General features: G+C 46.4%; 1 protein-coding gene across 2 annotated transcripts in view; it reads right to left on the reverse strand.

Moving 5' to 3' along the window:
• The window catches only part of PHLPP1 (PH domain and leucine rich repeat protein phosphatase 1), a 251539-nt gene extending 227167 nt beyond the window's left edge, over positions 1–24372 (reverse strand). The window contains exon 1 of one of the 2 annotated variants that reach the window (XM_089674867.1): positions 23253–24372. In XM_089674867.1, coding sequence (XP_089530993.1) covers positions 23253–24249 — 997 coding nt within the window. In that variant the 5' untranslated portion in view covers positions 24250–24372. The remainder of the gene's footprint in view (positions 1–23252) is intronic. The other variant, XM_089674866.1, reaches the window with a different exon arrangement.
• Positions 24373–24592: the final 220 nt, after the last annotated feature.

The following is a 24592-nucleotide window of genomic DNA, read 5'->3' on the forward strand; positions in this document are numbered from 1 at the left end:
CTTTTTTTGCAAATTAATGACTTGTTGTCTAGAAGCCAAAAGTAGTCAAATAATGCAATTATAGGTACTGACAACTATAACCTTAGTTTGTATTTTTGTACTGTTTTTCAGGTAAAAACAGAACCACTTGGCTGTGTACTAGGTTCCAAAAAAAAAACATTTATGAAAGAGCAGTATATGGAGAGCTAGGGACATGTGACTAGAATGTGAAATGTATAGTCATGTATTGCAGCACTGTTGCCATCATTCTAATCAGTTATATTTTTCTGTGGCACTGCTCATAATATGGTTTGCGATTTAGAAGTGCCAACAAGAAAATATGTCTTGATGCTAATTGCAACTAATCTGAATACTTTTCACTACTTCACTGCAGAAACCAGAAATTCCTGGCTAGCGCAAACAGATGCCCCTCAGACACTTAGCATGGAGGGTCATAAGGCAATGCTGCTCCACCATCAGATATCACAGAGCACAGTAAAGGCTTCTTTCTGGCAAATCACTTTTGTTAAATTATTGTCGTATTGTGCTCCTTGAAACAACCACACTGCCTTTTTCCAGAGCAGCCTGTATTTTTTCGGAGGCTACCTGTGGGTTTTTCTTTGTATCTTGAACAATTCTTCTGGCAGTTGTGGCTGCAAACTTTCTTGGTCTACAGGACCTTGAATTAGTGTTGAGAGATCCCCAAATTTCTCACTTCTAAATGAGTAACTGCACAGTACTGACTGGCATATTCGAGGCTTTGGATATCTTTTTATATCCTTTTCCATCTTTTTAAAGCTCCATTACCTTGTTAAACAGGTCTTTTTACAGTTCTTTTCTGCTCCCCATGGCTCAGAACATCCACATGAGACCTCACAAACTCAGACTATTTACACAGACACTAATTACAGTTTGCAAGGCCACAGATGTGGGAAATTACCCTTCAACTGCCATTTTAACATGTTTGTGTCACCTTTTGTGTCTGTGCCAAGGCCAAACATTTCCAGGGAATGTAAAGTTTTGATCAGGGCCATTTGGGCGATTTCTATTATGATTTTAAAAAAACGGAGCCAAAACAACGATGTGATAATAAATGGCTTCATAACAACATTATCCATAAATAAAAGACAGTTTTTTCGCTTAATCAGTCATTTCCAATATCCATGCCAAAATTTCACGATTTCTGCTAGGGTGTGCAGACTTTTGAGCACAACTGTATAAACAGATGAGCTACTCAAGATTCTCTCTTTTCAACCAATGATAAACAAAACCATAAGAATCATTTTTCCTAAAAAAGTGAAAACCGCAAACAGGACCATGCCCCACAAGTTGTATACAAAGCAGGTAGATCAACTAACCTAATGTCAATAAGGAGCAAGAAACTAAATATTTTCAACTCTAGATGAATAAACTACCCACATGCTTTCATAGTCCACAAATGCCCAACCATTTGCTGTTTTGCAAAACATCCATAAGTTTTACATAAGCAATAAAGACAATACAGAACACTATACAGAGTTAAATTCTTTACAGCAGTTACTGTGTGCTTCATAAATTAGGGATAGAAAGAGAAAAAACAAAGTTAAAATCAAAATGATATGTCTTCTACAAAAGTATTTTGATAATGTTAACACACTAGTTAGGCTTGATCATAAACCAAGAACGTTCGGTGCTGAAAGTGAGTACTGAAAATAAGCGCGGTCAGCGGCCAATGACATCTGATGTAAAATGTGAAGATTTCAGCAGTATCAACACCCCACAGGAAATGGCAGATAACCGACAAATACCATCACTTAAAAAGTATATACCAGAAGACAAAAATTGTTTTTTTCTTAGTGTTGGACAGTGGGGACGGATTAGAACATTTGTTAGGTTTTTATTTCTGTCTTGCAAAAAGAAAATGTGAGGGGTTAGAACCTTCCTTTATTCAAAATGGAAAAAATGCCTTAAGCGCTACCTTAAATACAGTAGTTGGCATAGCACAGTCTAAAAAAAAATGGCACCAAAACCTACTGTATTCCAGTTCCGGCCAAGGAGGTAAATACACAGTTGAAATATGTGAATTTGTAGTTCTGTCAAGCCACATTTGCAGTTCATTCAGAAAGGCTATACCACTTTCATTGTTGTCAAGCCAAAACTTATTATTTTTATTAATCTTGCATAGAGTGAGGAAGGGTTACAACCCCCGGTCAGGTTTTTACAGATATCCAGGGCTCTATTAGTGAGAATGCTTCCACTCACATACAGTTAAGTCCATATATATTTGGACACAGGCACAATTTTAGTTTTTTTCAGGTATTTGTCAAAACATATTCAAGCTATAGTTATATATCTAAGGTTTAGAGTGTGCACTCTCTGAAGAGTAGACAACAACCCCCCCCCCCCCTTTTTTTTTCAAGGGACCAAAAGTAATTGGACAATTGAATATAATCATAAATAAAATGTTCATTTTTAATATTTTGATGAGAATCCTTTAATGGCAATGACTGCCTGAAGTCTGGAATCCATGGACATTACCAAAGACTGGGTTTCCTCCTTTCTGATGCTTTAGGCTCTAACTGCAGCTGTCTTCAGTTCTTTGCTTGTGGGCCTTTCTACCTTTAGTTTTGCCTTCAGCAAGTGAAATGCATGCTCAATTGGGTTGAGATCAGGTGATTGATTCGGACATTGCAAAATATTCCGCTTCTTTTCCTTCAAAAGCTCCAGGGGTGCTTTTGCAGTGTGTGTTTTGGATCATTGTCCATCTGTACTGTGAAGCTCTGTCCAATCAACTTTGCTGCATTTGGCTGACAGATTATCTCTAAATACTACAGAATTCATCCGGCTACTTCTGTCTTCTGCCACATCATCAATAAACACCAATGACCCAGTGCCACTGGAAGCCATGCATATCCATGCCATCACACTGCCTCCACCATGTTTTACAGAGGATGTTGCGTGATCATGAGCTGTTCCAAGCCTTCTACACACTTTTTTCTTCCCTTCATTCTGGTACAGATTAAATCTTAGTTTCATCCATCCAAAGAATGCTTTTCCAGAACTGGTCTGGCTTTTTTTTTTAGATGTTTTTTGGCAAAGTCTAATCTGGCTTTTCTATTCTTCAGGCTTATGAATGGTTTGCACCTTGTGGTGAATCCTCTGTATTTGCTCTCGTGAAGTCTTCTCTTGATTGTAGACTTTGACAATGATACGCCCACCTCCTGGAGAGTGTCCTTCACTTGTCTGAATGTTGTGAATGGGTTTTTCTTTACCATAGAGAGGATCCTGCGATCATCCACCACTTCTGTCTTCCATGGATGTCCATGCCTTTATGTTGTTGAGCTCACCAGTGCGTTCTTCTTTCCTCAGAATGTACCAAACTGTTGATCTGGCCACTCCTAATGTTGCTGCTATCTGATGGATTTGTTTAGTTTTGGAAGCCTTACAATGGCCTGTTTCACTTGCATGGACAGCTCCTTTGAAAGCATGATGTAGGTTCACAGCAATAGATTCCAAATGCAAATACCAGACTTAGAATCAACTCCAGACCTTTTCCCTGCTTAATAGATGAAGAAATAACGAAGGGGTAGCCCACACCTGGCCATGAAACAGCTTTTGATTCAATTGTCCAATGACTTTTGGCCCCTTGGAAAAGGGGGATGGCTCCTCTTTAGAGCTGTAATTTCTAAACCCTTCCTCTAATTTGGATGTACATACCCTCACATTAAACCTGAGAGTGTGCACTTTCAGCCAATATCCATTATAGAACGATAGCTTGAATACGTTTTGGTCAATGCCTGAAAAAAATCTAAAATTGTGCCGGTGTCCAAATATATATGGGCCTAACTGGACATGTACACTGTACATGATTCAGATTCAGGAGAAATTAGTCAAAATTCGAGCAGTGGTGGAAACCTCTTAGCCAGACAGCAACTGGAGCAACTGTTCAAGTATTTGGACAAGCACTGGAGCAGCAGCTGTCGGAACACAAGTCAGCAGGGGAGATTAATCCATCCCTGCCGCTTAAGAGTGATTGGAGGAATCTGAATTCTCTCTTTCAACTCCCAGGGCTGAATGTCATGATGACAACGGAAGGGATTTATCATTATTCCATGTGGTGATGACTTATAACAATGGGCATACATACTTCACTGAAAACAACCACACAGATTCAAATACATTTTTACAGAAGTGGGTAAAAATTACAGCTTCTTAAATACATCTCAACATAAAAATAATAAAATAAAACCACAACTAAAATAACCTGCCTATAAGCTGCTCTGGCAATAGATAAAAGTCAAAAAATAGTTTAAAGATGAATTCCAGCTATGGATAGCTACATTTGTCCAAACTGGACCAATCCAACAATGCATTAACTATACTTGGATGATGCTCTGGAAGCTGGAAATCACTGAAGTAGACACTGCTACTCCAGAGATCTTCACTTCCCTGAGTTCAGTGCTGAGCGGCTGATCTGGTGCGTTCTGAACAGAGGAAGCTAGCCATTCAACATGGGTGCCATTTAGCGAATGCTTCTAAAATGAATGCAAAACGTTCTCTAATTGGACATGGTGAAGAGGTGAGGCAGTGACATCAACCTCTCCACATCATCCAACCAGAAAATGATTTGCATTCAATCAGAAGATGCAGGACAGCTACTCAGAAGATGCAGGAGGAGAAAGCAAGTGGAGATCACTGGAGAAGGGTCTACTTCCGTGATTTACAGCTTCCAGGGGCATCAGCAAGGTGGTGGTATATACATAGTTACATTGGTCCAGCTTGGATTAATGTAACTATGTATAATCCGCACTACATATGCAAACTAGGACAAACCGCCCTTAAATATGACATCTGCAGAGGTTATCACACTGAGTTTGCAGATGGAAAAGGCTTTGCAAATAAATCAAAACATGTTGCACAATGTAAGGGCTACATAAGAGCAGCTGGGAGTTCATGACTGACAAAAGATGGCAGCAAAATTCCTAGGACAGATCTATCAAGCAAAGCAGGCTTTTTAAGGGAAGGTGTATTACTGCATCTGACTTAAAAGGCCAGACAAGATACAAATAGTAAATATGGTCAAATATAAGAGTGAAAAATCTCCACACCCAGTTAAAACATCTTGTGTGTATTTTTAGCGTTTCATCTGTCCACCTACAGATAAATACCAATGTCACAGAATACAACGGGGGGAAATTTACCAAACCTGGAGCAGCTATGTATAGTATCCAATCTGCTTCTATATCCATCTTGTCCAGTTAAGCTTTGAAAATGAAAACTAGAATCCAATCAGTTGCCATGCACAGCTGCTCCAGATTCTGGCTACTCCAATCTTAGTAAATTCCCTTCAGAGTTTTTTCCATTCAGAGAGCAGCACAATCCTTCACTGTACTATAGCCAAAATGCTCATAGCCAGCACTGGAATATAAAAATTGTCAGTTGTATGAATAAAACGAACATTAATCACCTCACCCAGCAGGCATCCTAACCTACTACACCCAACATTAAAAGGTAACATACCTAGGTAACTTCGGTAGACAAAGCAAAAAATTAAAAAAACGCTTTCTTTTCTTGGACTTCCACTAATTTTGTTTGTAAGGATTTATAATAGCTTTATTTCTACAACCACGTGAATCCAAAAACAACATTCTCAAGTCACACACAGGCTGACAGGTATATAAAACCGTTTTAAAACAAAAACGGCAAAAGGCAATAGAAAAAACATTATTTGAAAGCTAGTGTGCAGAGGGATTTGTGCTTTGCCTTCGACATCAGTAAGGGCTCATGCACATGGGCACAGTGCACTGTCCAGGGCCGCTCATCTGTCGCTGTACACACCTGCAGCATCTGTCAGTCGCTCATTGATTTGGACAAGCTTCTGGCCATGTTTATACACAAATACCTGACTCCCGAGCACAGACATAAATATACTTCTTGCTGGTGTACGCCCCTCATCACCGCTGTGCATGAGCCCAAAGTGAATCATTTTTGACAGATGTGAACAGGGTGGATTTGATTTAAATCACTAGTCAGTAAGGCTTGATTTAAATCCTAGTTTTCTACATAGACTAATTCTTGCTGGTATAACTTCAATATGCAAGTAGATGAAGATTTTTAGAACAACAACTTTTCATATTAGTTTTTCCCCGAGTCATCTTCTAGGACAGCTCACTTGAGAGATAGGGCTCCTCCCAGGAAACACCCGCTCCACCTTTTTTTTTTTCCCTTTATAGGCATCCTCTCTCCCATTGGCCCCCAGTTTTAGTGTTTCCTCCGGCCAGGAAGGAGCTACGCCCGTTTTTTATTTTTTATCTGGGCTCTCTGGCGGAGTACAGAGGGTCCCTGGCTGGGGCCCCCCCCTCCCTCCAAGCAAGGCAGGGGCCTTGTGAGGGGGGGGACCTTTCAGCCAGTTTCACTCTGGATGCCCGTTGTGGGGTGGGGGCGTCGGCCCCAGATGGTCCCAGCGGGGCTCTCCAGGGGGGTAGAGCCCGCTCCGCCGACCGAGGCATTGGTGCCTTTCCCTGAGGGGTTTTCAGGTAAGTCTTACCTGCTCCTGGATCCCGGCAGCATGGCCAGGAGGCTCGGCTGCGGAGGGTCTGGACGCTGCGATCGCGTCACTTCCGGGCGCCGGGTGTCGTCACTTCCAGCGCAGGAGCAGGGAACGGCCGCCGCCATCTTGGAAATGGGCGGCGGGCCGTGGAAGGAACCCGTGCCACGGCCGCTTCTCCACCGGCGGCCGTGAGAGGGGGGTCGGCGAGGGGGGATCGCGGGGGGGGGCGGAGCCCACCAGCCCCTGAAAAACCGTCGCACCGAGGCAGAGTCTGCGGCGGCATGGAGGCAGATCTGTCAGGAGCGGGGGAGGCCTGCAGTAAGGTAAGGGCCTTTGTTTGGCAACTTTCTTTTTGTTTTTACCCCCCTCCTCCCCCCCCCCCCCGGGGTGATTGGGTACCTCCCACGCACACACAGCCCCCCTCTCCCCCCCCCAGGCCCATGGCTGGAGCTTTCACAGTGGCACAGGGGGGGAGGCGTTGCTGTTACAGACGCATGAACACGTGTATCTCCTTGTCCCCAGATGGGCCCACAGGAGGAGGATAGAGGGGAGAAAGAAGCTCCTTGTGAGCAGAAAAAGAAGTGTGCCACTTGTAGGAAGAAACTGGCGAGCTCCTGGAGGAAGCAGCTCTGCCAGGGGTGCATAGACAAGCTCATCAAGAAGGAGTCTGGATCTCTTTTTAAAGACTTCCTACAGAATATGACACAAGAGATGTCCAAGACATTTCAAAGCTTCAGAGAACAGAAGCCGGGACCGGCCCAGGATGAGCCCCAACCGGGCACTTCTGGCACCCAAGGGGGGAAAAAGAGGAAGCTGGTAGCGCCGGTAAGGGACTGGGAGGAGGACGAACAGTCGGACACCTCAGACTCGGAGGAGGGTGAGATTGAGGCTCAGGGCCCAAAGGCAGACAGGTTCCTTTTTCAGGTGGAAGACACGGAGGACCTGTTAAAGGTGATCTATGAGACCCTGGATCTGGAGGAAGAACAGCAGGACCTCTCTCTCCACAACCAACTGTACGCAGGGCTACAGGCAAAAAGCAGCCGTACATTCCCAGTACACCCTGCCCTATGGTCCACGATCAGGAGAGAATGGGAAGAGCCAGAGAAGAAGGCTTTCCTTCCCAAGAACCTCAAGAGACGTTTCCCCTTTAAGGAGGAAGATGCCTCGGTTTGGGAGACTTGCCCAAAGCCAGACGCCCCTCTCTCGAGGATCTCGAAGGACACGGATCTGTCCTTTGAAGACGGTGGGTCCCTAAAAGACCCGATGGATCGGAAAGCGGATGCCTTCCTGAAGAGGGCATGGGAAGCGTCCGCAGTGAATTTTAAACCTGCAGTGGCAACGACCTGTGTGTCCAGAACCCTGGATGTGTGGTTGGGGCAGCTCCGTTCGCATCTGGAACAAGGCACTCCGGGGGAAGAGATTCTGAAGTCCCTTCCGGTGCTGGAGAAAGCGGTAGCCTTCATCGCGGACGCATCAGCAGAGACCATCAGACTCTCTGCTAGATCTACAGCGCTCATAAACACGGCAAGGAGGGCTATCTGGCTGAAATCGTGGCAGGGGGATCTGGCCTCCAAATCTAAACTCTGTGGCCTGCCGTTTGAAGGTAAACTCCTTTTCGGCCCGGAGCTGAATTCAGTCCTGGAAAGGTCGGCCGACAGAAAAAAGAGCTTCCCGGTCCCCAGCAGGCAGGTTGGACGGAAGGGGTTTCGCCCATCCAGGCGATACGCGTCGAGGGAAGCTAGGTTCCAAACCCAGCGCCCAGGCTGGGGCGCAAGAAGAGGCAGGAACGAGCCGAGAGGCAGGGGAGGTTTCCTTTTCAACCCCAGCCAGAATAGACCCAAAACCCAGCCGAAGTGACTGGAGAGGCCAGGTGGGAGCGAGGCTGGGGCGCTTCCACGCACAATGGCTAAGGATAACCCAGAACACCTACATTCTGGAGGCCATCCACAGGGGGTACAGAATAGAGTTCACAAGGGCCCCCCCTCAGAGATTCTTTGCAACACCCCTGCCAAAGGACAGGGCTATGGCGGATGCGCTGGTGGACCTCCTACAAGATATGCTCAGTCAGAACGTTATCTGCCAGTTGAGAGAAGAGGAAAGGGGAAGTGGATTCTTCTCCCATTTCTTTCTAAGGAAAAAACCGTCAGGTACTTACAGGATGATATTGAATCTGCGGAAGGTGAATGAGTTCGTGAGGCCCAGCAAATTCCGTATGGAATCCATATACACGGTGAAGGAACTCCTTTCACCTGGGGTGTTCATGGCCTCGATAGATCTGCAAGACGCATACCTGCATGTCCCGATAAGAAAAGATTCCAGGAGATTCCTGAGGTTTGCGCTGGAAGGAGAAAAGGGTCCGGTGCTATTTCAGTTCAACACACTCCCCTTCGGCCTGTCGTCGGCCCCGAGGATATTCACCAAGATTTTAGCGGAGCCTTTAAGAGTTTTGAGACTGGAAGGGATAAACATCATCCCCTATTTGGACGACCTGCTTTTATTTGCGGACACAGAGGGAGGCCTGAGATTTGCGCCAGGTGGGGCTCCCCCTCTATCGATCTATTTGCCAACGGCCAGAACACAAAGCGGGAAAGGTACTTCTGCCTGCAGAAGGACCCCAAAAGCGAGGGGATAGATGCGCTAGCCCAGCAGTGGGAAGGAGACCTCCTTTATGCCTTCCCTCCATTCAGACTACTGCCGAAGGTGATACAGAAGATCCAGTTGTCTCAAGCCAAAGTTATTCTGATCGCGCCATTCTGGCCCAAGAGATCTTGGTTCTCCCGGTTGAAGGAGCTCAGTTTAGCAGACCCTTGGATGATACCACCCACACGCGATTTACTCACCCAAGGGAGGGTGATGCATCCTCATCCAGAAAGGCTGTCCTTAGCGGCGTGGCTTCTGAGCGGGACAGGCTAGCGGAAAAGGGGCTCTCGGCAAGAGTGGTCGCCACCCTCTTGGATGGCCGGAAGAGGTCGACGAACGCCTTGTACGACAAGGTCTGGAAGAAGTTTTCCGCCTGGAAGGTCAGAAACGAAGCACCGGGCACGCCCATTTTGCATACAGTTCTTGAATTCCTTCAAGCCGGGGCGGATAAGAGTCTGGCCGCCAATACCCTCAAAGTACAGGTAGCGGCTCTGTCGAACTTTCTCGAGCTGAGGTTGGCGGCAGACCCATTAGTAATCAGATTCCTGAGGGCTATCTCCAGGCGCCGTGCCCCGTCCTTGCCAAAACTTCCAACATGGGACCTGGGCACAGTCCTGAAGAGCTTTCAGCGGGGGCCTTTCGAACCGCTGGATGAATGTTCGCTCAGATCTTTGACTCTTAAAACCATCCTCCTCACGGCACTAGTTTCTGCCCGCAGGGTCAGCGAGTTGCATGCCCTTTCAGTGATCGAGCCGTACTGCACCATCTTATTGGATAGAATCATCCTCCGCACGGACGCGGCCTTCCTACCTAAGGTCGCGTCACACTTCCATAGATCTCAGGAAATAGTAATACCTTCCCTGGAGGCCGATCCGGGCAGCGCGGAGGACTGTAGCAGGTTAGACGTAAGACGGTGTTTGATCACGTACATCGAACGCACAAAGACATGGAGACACTCGTCCCGGCTTTTCGTCCTATTCCAGGGGCCAAGGAAGGGGGACGGTGCCTCCAAGGGCACCATCGCCAGATGGATCAGGGAGGCAGTTTCGGAAGGTTACAAGTCGGCAGGCCCGTCACCACCGCCCGGCCTAAAAGCCCACTCCACAAGGGCCACTGCGGCCTCCTGGGCGGAAAAAGGGGGGGCCTCCCCCGGACAGATCTGCAGAGCCGCAACGTGGTCCAGTTTCGCCACCTTCACTAAGCATTACAGGCTGGATCTGATTGGCAGCAAGGACCAGGCATTTGGCAGGAAGGTCCTACAAGCAGGGTGCCCGCCCTAATGTACGTATTTCTATTCTACTCCTCTCAAGTGAGCTGTCCTAGAAGATGACTCGGGAAAACGCAGTTATTTACCTGTTAACTGTATTTCCAGGAATCTTCTAGGACAGCGTAACTCCCCCCCGATTACTGTTTGATCACACAATTATGTGCAGGTATGTTGCGAACCTATGGGGGATGTCTTTATTACCGGTTTTCTTCTTTGTTTTCTCCTAGGCCTTCGGTCATATTCTTATACTGGGGGCCAATGGGAGAGAGGACGCCTATAAAGGGAAAAAAAAAAAAAGGTGGAGCGGGTGTTTCCTGGGAGGAGCCCTATCTCTCAAGTGAGCTGTCCTAGAAGATTCCTGGAAATACAGTTAACAGGTAAATAACTGCGTTTTTTTATCCCCAGTTTAATAGGTTAATCATTCATATTTGGACAACTTTTCTGTTGTACTTAGGAAGGAGAAAAATAATCATTACCTTAATAACAACAATTTAAATAGATTTATTCAACTGAAACAATAACATTCCAGCAGATGTGATTTGCTTAAACATCCATGTTTGTTAACTAATTTGGCTAAACAAAATCTATATATTTGAAGAAACTTAGACTGTCAGCCCCTCCTCCTCACACTTAGTTTCACTTTCTTCTTGTGCAGATCTATTCCACTCCAAACAATCAGAAAAATATTGTTTCTATTCTATTCACTGAACTTCTTGAAACTTAGCACTGAAGGGGTTGATTCTGTATTCATAGGTTTGTAGAAGTTAGCATGAAGGTCTTTTTCTTAACTCTGTTCATGTTATAACATTTTTGCTGTGAAGAAGAGGCATGTGATCTCCGCTGAGTCAAATTCAGTTTTGAGAACTGCAAAAGTAAACCAATCATCTGTGATAATATCTTGTAGGCAGAGAAACTGCCCAATAATCTTACAAAAACCTCTGGAAGAGCCTGACATTGTGAATGGATTCATGGAATTTATTTACCAAAAAAAGTAAACATATACAGCCTTATTCTACATAATTAAAAAAACTAATCTTTATTTCATGATGGAATAACCTTTGGATGGTAATATATTTTCCTCAAAAAGCATTTTATTTAAAAAAAATCTGATTTAAAATAAAAAAAATTTTGATTTTTTTGATTTTAAAAAAATCATTGATTTTTATCCACCCTGGATGTGAAATTAGTGTTTAAATATTGAATTTGATCTTTTGGAACAGAGTGCACCCAAAGTGATTATAACCCAATCCCAATACACAGACCCCTGGCCACCTTAAGTTGTGTACACACAGGCAGTTTTTTTTCACTCAACCAGCAGGTTGACCAAGAATAAAACTGACAGATTAATGCCGCTTCCCTATTGTATTCTGTCAACGGGGACTACTCCCCACTGCCTGTATACACTGAGCAGTGCCTGCAGCCATTGACTGCTAGCGCTGACCAAATTATGGTTTTTCAGCAAGTTTGTTCGACGAAAGCCAGTCGTTAGACCAGCTTCTGCTGAACAGACAGCTTTACACACAGACTAAAAGTCGGCCACTTTCTGCTGAGTCAGATTTAAAGTGGTTGTAAAGGCACAAGTTTTTTATCTTCATGAATTCTATGCACTCCTCTGTTAGCCACAAACTAAGAAGGTGTCACACAAGAACAAACCACATCCCAAAAGGTTTAAATCAAACCTCAATCAACACAAGATGAAAACACAGTAGTAAACTACAAGTATCAACTCTGTATCTTTACACTATATAAAAAAAAAAAAAAAAACCACCAGAGAGTTAAACACTTGCCCTGCAGAGTATTTATTTCCCTACAAATAGAGATTCCTTTCAACTCTACAGTTTTTATTATTTTGTGCTATAAACAAAAAAAGACCAACAATTTTGAAAAGAAAAAAAACCCACAATATTTGTTTTTTGCTATAAAACATATCCAATAGAAAAAAAAAAAAAATCAAATGTCTTCATACATTTAGGCCAAGATGTATTCTGCTACATGTCTTTGCTGAAAAGAAAATCCCAATACATGTAAATTAATTGGTTTATGTGAAAGTTATAGCGCCTACAAATGCCAGTATATGTAGTAGAATTTTTATTTTTTTAAACTAGTAATGGCAGCGATCTATAGCAGGACTGCGGCGGGCATTCTGACACTGTTTGGGAACTGCCACTGACATCCCAACGACACTACTACAGTGATCAGTGTGTGCAGAGAAACACACAGCAGCATGTTCTTGCTGGCAGGAGAGAGACCTGTATTTACACACAGGTGTCTTCCCTGTCAGTTTTACTCAGCGATCGCAGGTGGGGAATCTCCGGCCAAGACCCAATACAATGGATCTCTCGTCTCCATTCAGAGAGAGAAAACAAGGGCGGCGGGCTTCACAGTGACTGATCACTGATATCCAAGCAGAGGCTTTCACAGCGATCATGCGACCCAGAATCGTGAGTTCCGTGTTCCGATCATTAGAATGGGACCAGGGGCTCCCAGTGACACCTCGGTCCATGTGCTGGGAGTGGGCTGCGAGGCCCACTCCTAGAACACAGACAGGTATGTAAATTAGCAGCCCCACAGGAAAGACCAGTGCGCATGCCTGGCGCCAAGGGGTAAAGTTGCACAGGAGGTCTGGTTCTAGAATTCATGCTCTCATTATACCGTTCGCGGAGTTACCTCAGATGTGTGGTGCAAGCTAGGATTGCGCTGATATTAAGCATCTGCATAATTCCTTGTACTCGTGCAACTGTTGCGATACCAAAAACAGATACATTTGCAGTGCGATTTGAGCCTATACAAAATAAATGGGCTCAAATCGCACTGCAAAGAATCACATGTGATTGGAACAGGCAGTACTGCATTCAAAGACATCACTGGCCAATAAGAAGGCTGATGGATGCATGGTTTGGCCTCCAAAACTCATTCTGATTGGCCATAGTATCCTGAACATCTGACAGCTCCTTTGACAGATCGAGTCTCCTGCGACATCTGCTCGTGGCATGCCTGGATTCCTGCCTCAGCTTCACAGCACTTTCTCCAGCAGTTCTAGTACTAGTATGCCTCGCACTGCATGTTCAAATCACATGAGATTCTCTGCAGTGACATTTGAGCCCAATAATTTTGTAAGTGCTCAAATCGCACCGCAAAATGTATCAGTAACTGGTATTGGCGAGTACTTGAGCACGAGTATCGGTACTTGTACTCAGTGAAAAAAAAAAATACAAAACAAAAACAGGCATCAGTGAACACCATAAACATATGCATGCGTGGCCCACGTATGTGTTCGCTTTTGTGCGCACGGGGGGATGGGGACGCTTTAAATTTTCTTTTCAATTTTAGTTTTTTGGGGGTTTTTTACTGTTTATTTTTTTTTCTCTCTTATTGCTGTCACAAGGAATGTAAACATCCCTTGTGACAGCAATGGGAAAAGACAGGTACTCTTTATGGAGAGATCTGGGTTCTGTTAGACCCCAGATGTCTCCTCTGTCCTTACAAGCATCTGATCACACCAAGACCCCCGCCCACCACCTGTAAAAACGATCCAACAGCTAATTAGCTGCTAGGGTTGCTTTTCCAAAGAAGAGAAATGCCGGAATGACGCCTGTAGCTGCAGGCATCATCTTGGTATAACCAGTGCAACTCAAGGATGTCCATGGGCGGCAAGTGTTTAAAATAACATTAACATGGTAAAGTTTCTACTACGCAGGTCAACACACATTTTGGTGCCTTGAATGTTAGACCTGTTCCTGGCTATATTTGACCCGCTGATCCCAAAATCCTTATCAGCTCTAATTTTTGAGATACAGCATTAATTCCATGTACCACGCTTTACTCTGGTCACCTATCAAAAACCAGGACATTAATGTAGTGTTCTATTTAATGTCCTTGTAGCATGAAAAACACTTAAGAACTAGCCATAACCTATACGGTGCTCAATCGGCAAAAGTGAAACAAAGTGGCAATACGCCTACACCTCATATACAATCAGAACTAGAATACAGCTAACAACTTACACTCTACACGCCAGTGTTTCTGATGTAAAATTGCAATTGGAAGTACGTAAATCACCCTGACTAACTTGCTAACTTGTACGCAAAGACACAAACTAGGCACCGGAAGAACAAGTTGATAAGCAAGATTGTTTCAAAAACTGACTGACAAATGATAGAAGATTTGACCATGTCTAAGAACTAGAGCTGATGCAGTATAGCCAATCCAATCTTCTTAATCAGCATCCTAAATAACCCAAGAATAGGTCTAAAAAGCAAGGCACCAAGAATTTTTTTTTGGCCTATTTTATATTTCAGTAATTGAGTTTAGATGTTCTTTCACATTTTATATCTGAGTCTTTATCCCCTTTTGTTAATGAGGACCCATTCGTACCTGAGAGCTTTGCAGGTCAATTCCTGCAGTGACAAGGCTAATGTTGAAGAATCTGATTATGTTCAATGGGCCTGTTGACACCTGAGTGATGTGTTGTCCAAGCCTCAATTATATGAACTTGTTTTGGGGCTTTAAGCTGATCTCCAGGTTTCCTGTCCCTTTAAATAGTTAATTTGGAATAATTTGGTCCAATCAAACTATTTTCTTCACTAACTGCTGCAATGGGTCTAAGCACCTTATAAACGGCATGTAACTTCAGATACATAGAGAACACAGTGCTGGCTTCCAACTGTGGGACAGAGATTTTCCGTCTCAAACCTGAAACAAAACAGAGTTAGACCGAGCGGCGCTCAGCCATTCATAGGTAGCTTTGTATTCTGTGAATGAATATGATGCTTCCTCTGATTGGCTGAAGGTGTCACATCCTCTGACACCAATGCAATGGAGTGAACTAGGCTCATTGGAATACATAGCGAATAATGCATATGCATTTAAAAACTATCTCAACTGTCTAGTGTGAATGAGCCCTAAAGTCCATGAGCCAAAAACAGGCGATTCTGCTCCTGTACTACAAGTCACATGTAAAAATGTTAAAGTGCCTCTGAAATCACCTGCCTACACTCACTCCTAGTGTGGATGGAGCCCAAGACAAAGTCACCTTAAATCCAACAGCTGCTTTCTTGTCCAGTGCTTGCCCATTATGCTCTGTACGCTCATTGGCTGGGGAACGGTGTGTAGGGTCATGCGGTAGATAATCAGCAAAGCTTGCCATACACTAAATCTCCTTTAACCACTTACCTACTAGGCTCTTATACCCCCTTCCTGCCCAGACCAATTTTCAGTTTACAGTGCTGTTGCACTTTGAATGACAATTGCACGATCATGCAACACTGTCCCCATATGAAATTTTTATCATTTTTTCACACAAATAGAGCTTTCTTTTGGTGGCAAGTAATCGGCACTGGGTGTTTTATTTTTTGCGCTATGATGGACATTGATGAGGCTGCGCTGATAGGCAACACTTTCGTGTGGCACTGCTGGGCACAGGTGGGCAGCAATGATCATCAGTGCCGATCTGCTTTCTGACAATTGCCAGTTTTCGGCAGTACTTTCCTCACACTGTGACAGCGTGAGGAAAGTGCAGCCGATGCCCGGCAACTGTATTTACCCGGTGATCTGCTGTGTCATTGGACAAAGCTGATCACGTGGTAAAAGGCCGCTGTGATTGGCCTTTTACCACATCATGTGATCGCGATAACAGATCGTTGGGGGCGCGTGGGAGGGCGCATTCAGGGAGGATGTCATATGAAGCCCTACGAGAACTGGACAACTGCGATGTACCCATCATTCGGATATAGTGCGGTTGCCAAGTGGTTAAACGCTGACCCCACTATTTAATTTTAATAGTTCTTTGAACCAAGCTGGTCAAAACAAACTATTTACTTCACCAGCAGTTGCAGCAGCTGCTGTATAAACTGTATTTGCTGAAGCAGTAGTAAACTGGCCAAAAAAAAAAAAAAACGTTGCACCCTTTCCCCTCTGCAAGTTTATACCATAATGTGTTAATATGCACTGCACATTATGACAAACTTGCTTGTCAAACGAGGTCTTCCATCTTCACTGTATTCCTTCCAGGTTCGCAGGCTCCAGCTGTTTGAATGGCCAGGTCGCAATGACGTCACTCCCATGCATGAGTGGCATAACGCAGTGCATTCCACAGCACACTGTTGTGCCCTGACTAAAAGGCGTCACTGCGGTGCATGTTAAGGAAACATTCAATACACCTACAGGCAAGCCTGATTGTAAGCTTACCTGTAGGTACAAGTTCAAATAGAGAGTTAACTACTGCTTCAAATGCAGTATAAGGCACTGTGTTCTGGCAGTGGAACTGGGACTTCCCGTTCTGCTCCCGAAACAAAACTGAGTCAGGCTGAGCGCTGCTTAGCCATTCACAGGGAGCTTTGTATTCTATGAATAAATACAAAGGATAGATGGGAGAGGATTTTACAATCTCCACCACAGCCAATGTTAGTGAAGAAAATAGTATGTTTGGACCAAGCTATTTAAAGGAAAATGAAACCTGGAGATCAGCATTAAAGGTTACCATATACTATACAATTTAATGTACAATCTTCTTTTGATCTACCATTAACAATGTACAAGGCTCTAACTGATCTGATATACAATGAATCAAATATCAAACAAAATCAAATATGATCTAATCTGTGAGCTATCAAAAGGACACATTGAGTCATCAATTGTAGGAAAGGAGATAACGCAATATGAACTTTACGTGTATGGCACATTGAACAACCTTTTCAGCCAGTAGAGCCATTAAAAATAGAATTGCTTAATAAAAAAAAAACAAAAAACAAGTTGCATGTATGGCCATTATGAAGAAGACTGTAAAATCAGAATCCACTGTGTATGGCTTTGGATCTACCAAAAAGATGCAATAATAAACCCAAGAAATGCACTGAATTAGTATCCAATCAGGCAGTCCCTTACAAAGCACAAGTGATGGCAGAGCTAAAGGAGATTGTGCAATCATACTGTATAGCGGTATGGTCACCTTAAAGTAGAACTATAGGCAAAACTTTTTTTTTGTTCATTTTTGGATAGAGCAAGAGAGGTATAAACCCAGTCAGATTTTTTTTTCTCCATCTGTGCCTCCTTGCAGAGATTTCCCTTCACTTTCTGTCCCATAGCCAAACAGGAAGTGGGAGGAAATCCCGACAAATTAAGGGAATTCCTTGGGGACTCCCAAGTCACCAAAACTAGTGTCCCCATTAGAAAATTTCCCCTCTATTACTTTTCTGGGGACAAACCATAATGTAGGATTTTCTTTTACTTTCAACAAAGGACAAAGTGAGAGGGTGAATCTCCCTAATGAGGGCACATACAGCAATATAAAAACGGCCAGGTGTTCTAATCCCCATCCACTTTATCCAAAGCTTTAAGAAGAAAAAAAGTTTTTTTTTTTGTTATACTTTAAAGTAAGATAAGCGAGTAACCACATCACTCAAGAACGTCTGCCCAGCCATGCACTCATGTTCATAGTAAAAGCCCAATCTGCTACCCTAACCCAAATCGCATGCCAAGTCGCACCCAGTGTGACCGAGGTGTAAAGGTGACCAAACACTATACAATCTGGTTTTACAATCTTCTTTAAAGTGGTCGTAAACTCATTTTTATTTTATTTTTTGAAATTTTACCTACAGTTAGGCTTATATTAAAGCTTACCTGTAAGTAAAATGAATAGCTCCTAAAAGTGCACCATGTATCAATGCCATTCCTTCAGAGCACTGTGCCATGGCTCGGGAATCCCGCGTGCATGCGTGGGACTGCCGTCATTGCAGCCCGGCCTGTCAGATAGCAAAGCTCATGAACCCGGAAGGAGGACAGGGTGAACATGGAAGCCTCTGCAGTGGAGACCGCTTACTGCTGGAGGGCATCATTTAAAGCCAAGTTTTACATAATGTGCTAGTATGCGATGCATAATAGCACATTATGACATTACCTTGCAGGTGACTATTTTTTTTTTCTTCCTGCGATTTACTACCACTTTAAAGCAATTCTTTTTGGAAAAATAAACATGTCTATATGTACCTGCTGTGTGTAGTGGTTTTGCAGAGAGCAGACTGGATCCTTCTTCAGACCTGAGAAGAAGGATCCAGTCTGCTCTCTGCAAAACCACTACACACAGCAGGTACATATAGACATGTTTATTTTTCCAAAAAGAATGGACATACGGAGCATCGGGTACCCCCATAGCAAGCTGCTTGCTGTGGGGGTACCCGATGCTCCGTATGTCCATTCACACATGGAGCCGTGGCTTGGCCCCGCACCCTCTCTCCCCTCATTGGCTGGCTGTGATTGACAGCAGCAGGAGCCAATGGCTCCTGCTTGCCGTCTCAGCCAATGAGGAGACCTGGGACAGCCGAGACGGTCACTCACACCGCTGGATTGCGAAGGGGCTCAGGTAAGTATTGAGGAGGCTGTATGAAGGTAAAAAAACCTTCAGCCTTTTTGCAAACACTTTAAGCTGGGAATACACGCTCAGTTTTTTTGGTTCACAGAACAAGGCTCAGCTCACATTACTGCAGGCCTTGCGGCCCACGTTTCCCACACGAAAAAAGGCGCATGCTCCTTATTAAAAACGTGGCCACAGGGAAACCTCATGGTCTTTTTTGAGAATGTCATTTTCCTATGGTTCTTGCACCCGCAATTGTATTGTTGCCTGACGTGTGGAGGGTGCTATTCAAGATGAATGGCAGCCCTGCGCATCTCATAAGAGCCACACAATTCAGCCTTGGGTGGAAAAACATATGCGATTCCTGCACTCCTAACCAGCCTGCATAGTGTGAACCAGGACTAAAAAGTGACAGATCTCCACATCAACACAAGGATGTGGGCATCTCAACTGCTGAGCTATTGTATTCTGACAGCAGGGAATCCCTTGTCAGAATGTACTGAACACCACTTGCTATTAGTTTTTCCACCAGGACCAATCGACAAAAGCGGATCTTTAGACTAGCTTCTGATGAACAGACAGCAGTACACATGTCCTGAAAGTCACTTTCGACATGTGTGTACCAGGCTTTAGATCTACCAACTATGACGTAATACCAAGGGTCTGCCTAGATTGATACAAATTGAATGGATTGTTTAGGTGCTCCCTTACATAACAGGGCATGAATGGATTGTTTAGGTGCTCCCTTACATAACAGGGCATGAATGGATTGTTTAGGTGCTCCCGTACATAACAGGACATGAATGGATTGTTTAGGTGCTCCCTTACATGACAGGGCATGAACGGATTGTTTAGGTGCTCCCTTACATAACAGGACATGAACGGATTGTTTAGGTGCTCCCTTACATAACAGGGCATGAATGGATTGTTTAGGTGCTCCCTTACATGACAGGGCATGAATGGATTGTTTAGGCGCTCCCTTACGTAACAGGACATGAATGGATTGTTTAGGTGCTCCCTTACATAACAGGACATGAATGGATTGTTTAGGTGCTCCCGTACATAACAGGACATGAATGGATTGTTTAGGTGCTCCCGTACATAACAGGACATGAATGGATTGTTTAGGTGCTCCCGTACATAACAGGACATGAATGGATTGTTTAGGTGCTCCCGTACATAACAGGACATGAATGGATTGTTTAGGTGCTCCCTTACATAACAGGACATGAATGGATTGTTTAGGTGCTCCCTTACATGACAGGGCATGAATGGATTGTTTAGGTGCTCCCTTACATAACAGGACATGAACGGATTGTTTAGGTGCTCCCTTACATAACAGGGCATGAATGGATTGTTTAGGTGCTCCCTTACATAACAGGGCATGAATGGATTGTTTAGGTGCTCCCTTACATAACAGGGCATGAATGGATTGTTTAGGTGCTCCCTCACATAACAGGGCATGAATGGATTGTGTAGGTGCTCCCTTACATCCCTATTTGTTGCATAGTTTGCTTGAAAGGGTATATACCAGTGTGCAGAGGGTCCTTCAGAATTTCTAGAGTTAATGTGGTTACACCCCTTTAGCACCTGATGGATAAATGCATGCACTAGCTGTATGGATTTGAGCACAGGGATCTCTTGTTTGTTGTATTGTTGGGTCAGTAGCCAGACCTGAACCTTGTAGCTCTCCCCATTGTGTCTTTTCCCCTATGCTAGCATTGTGTCCACAGTAGCACTTGCGTAGGCAGGGCAGAGTAGGACTGGCCATAGAGGGATTACTTTGACGCAGTTGGCCAGCTTAAACATGTATTGCAATATGTGTGAACCAAATATCCCTATTTTTTGCATAGTTTGCTTGAAAGGGTATATACCAGTGTGCAGAGGGCCCTTCAGAATTTCTAGAGTTAATGTGGTTACACCCCTTTAGCACCTGATGGATAAATGCATGCACTAGCTGTATGGATTTGAGCACAGGGATCTCTTGTTTCCCGTACATAACAGGACATGAATGGATTGTTTAGGTGCTCCCGTACATAACAGGACATGAATGGATTGTTTAGGTGCTCCCGTACATAACAGGACATGAATGGATTGTTTAGGTGCTCCCTTACATGACAGGGCATGAATGGATTGTTTAGGTGCTCCCTTACATGACAGGGCATGAATGGATTGTTTAGGTGCTCCCTTACATAACAGGGCATGAATGGATTGTTTAGGTGCTCCCTTACATAACAGGGCATGAATGGATTGTTTAGGTGCTCCCTTACATAACAGGGCATGAATGGATTGTTTAGGTGCTCCCTCACATAACAGGGCATGAATGGATTGTGTAGGTGCTCCCTTACATAACAGGACATGAATGGATTGTTTAGGTGCTCCCTTACATAACAGGGCATGAATGGATTGTTTAGGTGCTCCCTTACATAACAGGGCATGAATGGATTGTTTAGGTGCTCCCTTACATAACAGGACATGAATGGATTGTTTAGGTGCTCCCTTACATAACAGGACATGAATGGATTGTTTAGGTGCTCCCTTACATAACAGGACATGAACGGATTGTTTAGGTGCTCCCCTACATAACAGGACATTGGGAAATTGAAAGAACTTGATAGCCTATGATCAGCTTCTAGATCTTCCATCAAGTATGCAATGCAAGAGTCAGCGTGAATTGCTATGACTGGAATGGATTGTACAGATTTGCAGGGAGATTATTTAGTTTGGGTAAAGCTAAAAGAGATTATAGAGTCTGTAGAACAGCATTTCTCAACCTTTTTTCATTCAAGGCACCCTTTAAAATTCTGCACAATCTTGAGGCACCCATTACAGAATTAATATACTTTTACAGATTTTAACAACATCTGCACATGTGGAGCACCTAACGTCAGAGGTGATTTATTCTTCCAAAGCAAATACACCTTTGCACGCTGGTAGTGACTAGTATTCTGTTGTTTCTCTTTCCCCTCAGTTTCTCGCTCTCTCTCATCTAATGTGACCCCAGTGCTGATGGAGATGGGCAAGCAAGGTTCTTGTGCCGATGCCTAATGTCCTTATCAACTGATGACATAATTGGTATTTTATGTCGGCAGCTAGAAAGTTGTAAGTGCACAATGAAAACCTGTAGCTTTGTGTAACTAAAAGGCAGGCTGGATGCACCTGCTGGCTTGCATACAAATTTTGGGCATTTTGCCAAGGCACCCCTGGCTGAAACCTGAAGGCACCCCTGAAGAAACCTGAAGGCACCCCTGGCTGAAACCTGAAGGCACCCCTGGCTGAAACCTGAAGGCACCCCTGGCTGAAACCTGAAGGCACCCCTGAAGGCACCCTGAAGGCACCCCTGAAGGCACCCTGGCTGAAACCTGAAGGCACCCCTGAAGGCACCCTGGCTGAAACCTGAAGGCACCCCTGAAGGCACCCTGGCTGAAACCTGAAGGCACCCCTGAAGGCACCCCTGGCTGAAACCTGAAGGCACCCCTGGCTGAAACCTGAAGGCACCCCTGAAGGCACCCCTGGCTGAAACCTGAAGGCACCCCTGGCTGAAACCTGAAGGCACCCCTGGCTGAAACCTGAAGGCACCCCTGGCTGAAACCTGAAGGCACCCCTGGCTGAAACCTGAAGGCACCCCTGGCTGAAACCTGAAGGCACCCCTGAAGGCACCCCTGGCTGAAACCTGAAGGCACCCCTGGCTGAAACCTGAAGGCACCCCTGGCTGAAACCTGAAGGCACCCCTGAAGGCACCCCTGGCTGAAACCTGAAGGCACCCCTGGCTGAAACCTGAAGGCACCCCTGAAGGCACCCTGGCTGAAACCTGAAGGCACCCCTGGCTGAAACCTGAAGGCACCCCTGGCTGAAACCTGAAGGCACCCCTGGCTGAAACCTGAAGGCACCCCTGGCTGAAACCTGAAGGCACCCCTGGCTGAAACCTGAAGGCACCCCTGGCTGAAACCTGAAGGCACCCCTGGCTGAAACCTGAAGGCACCCCTGGCTGAAACCTGAAGGCACCCCTGGCTGAAACCTGAAGGCACCCCTGAAGGCCCCCCTGGCTGACACCTGAAGGCCCCCCTGGCTGACACCTGAAGGCCCCCCTGGCTGACACCTGAAGGCCCCCCTGGCTGACACCTGAAGGCCCCCCTGGCTGACACCTGAAGGCCCCCCTGGCTGACACCTGAAGGCCCCCCTGGCTGACACCTGAAGGCCCCCCTGGCTGACACCTGAAGGCCCCCCTGGCTGACACCTGAAGGCCCCCCTGGCTGACACCTGAAGGCCCCCCTGGCTGACACCTGAAGGCCCCCCTGGCTGACACCTGAAGGCCCCCCTGGCTGACACCTGAAGGCCCCCCTGGCTGACACCTGAAGGCCCCCCTGGCTGACACAGGCTGCTGTAGAAGGTCTGCATCGGCTGGGATTCCAGCGGCGGGCTGTGTGTAGCGGCCGCAGAGCCGGGTCCCAGTGTACACTGACAGCTGTCACAGAGCGGGCGGCTCTTACCTGCATAGAAGCGGATGAGGCAGCCGATCTCGGGCTCCATGCCCTCCTCTTGTACCCGGCACAGGTCCCTGAAGCCCAGCTGGAAGAGGTAATCGTTCTGGACGTGCAGCGGCCGTTCGTGCGGCTCCAGCCTCCGGCTGCTCTCCCCGTGCAGCTGTACATAGAGGGATCCGGGAGACTGGACATCGTGCAGCGGCCGGGCGGGGACAGTGACAGCCCGGGCAGGCGGCGGGTCGGCGCTCAGCTCCTCCACAGAGGACGATGAAGAAGAAGAGGAGGACGAGGCGGAGGAGGACGACGCGGCTCCGCAGTGGAAGAGCTCCAGTCCCTGGCACACGGCGGGGCTCCGGCAGTCAGCGGGCTCCTCCTGGTTCCCGTGCTCCCAGGACGTCTTCTGCGGGGTGCTGAGCCAGGCTCCGCAGGCCGGGAAGGGCTCGGTTTGGCCCAGTACCCGGAGCACCCCTGACGAGCCTCCGCCGGGTCTGAGCAGGCGGGCGGCCACTTGGGCGGCGGTGGTGTCCAGGGTGCAGAGCAGCGGCCTGAGGCTGGGAGACGAGTGTCTGTGGTAGATATGGACGCAGCCTCTCCTCAGCTCCTCCCGCACCCACTCCTTCTCCTGCCTCGGCAGCGGCACCCACTGCTTGGACTTCAGCAGGCTCTTCCTGTCCAGGCTGCGGCTGCCAGGCCCCAGGGTGCCGGCCGGGCTCTGAGGGGACGAGGGGGCGGCGGCCGGAGCCAGCGGACTGGCGGACACATTCCTCTTCAGCCGCCGTCTCCTCCTCAGGAGCAGCACGGAGTTGGCGCTGGACGCCGCCGGGTGGTGTGTCGGGTTGTCCGGCGCTGGGGTGCCCTCAGTGACCGCCGGGCGCCTCTTCTCCTCTCCCGGAGGGGTCCCGGCTGCTGCCTGCTCCATGGGCTGCTGTGAGGACGAGGAGGCGGGAACACGCGAAGCTTCCAGAGACATCATTGCTGGCTTGTGAGGACGAATCCCGAGCATCCCAGCAGAGAGCGCACAGCCCCGAGCATTCTACCGAGCCCCGGCTCTGCCCTGCGCCATCATGGAGATGATGTTGATGAGCTACAGCTCCCCTCCTAAACTGCTCCAGATAGGCAGCCCCGCCACTCCATACAAGAGGGGTGTGCCCGCCCAGCCAGCCTCATACATATTAACCACACACGGGAGGCCTCGCTGATACACAGCCCACAGGCTCGTGTCACTATGACGTGCCCGCGGTCACGTGAGCTGCTGAGCATCACGGGAAACGTAGTTCCTTCCTGGTGGGCAGAGGAGCTGTCTTGTCACGTGGGGACGCTCCGTGATGCTGATTGGGGGAAGAGAA

This window comes from Staurois parvus, unplaced genomic scaffold, assembly GCF_062004578.1.
Source record: "Staurois parvus isolate SC_StPar_1 unplaced genomic scaffold, SC_StPar_1.0 ptg000153l, whole genome shotgun sequence".
Classification (NCBI taxonomy): domain Eukaryota; kingdom Metazoa; phylum Chordata; class Amphibia; order Anura; family Ranidae; genus Staurois; species Staurois parvus.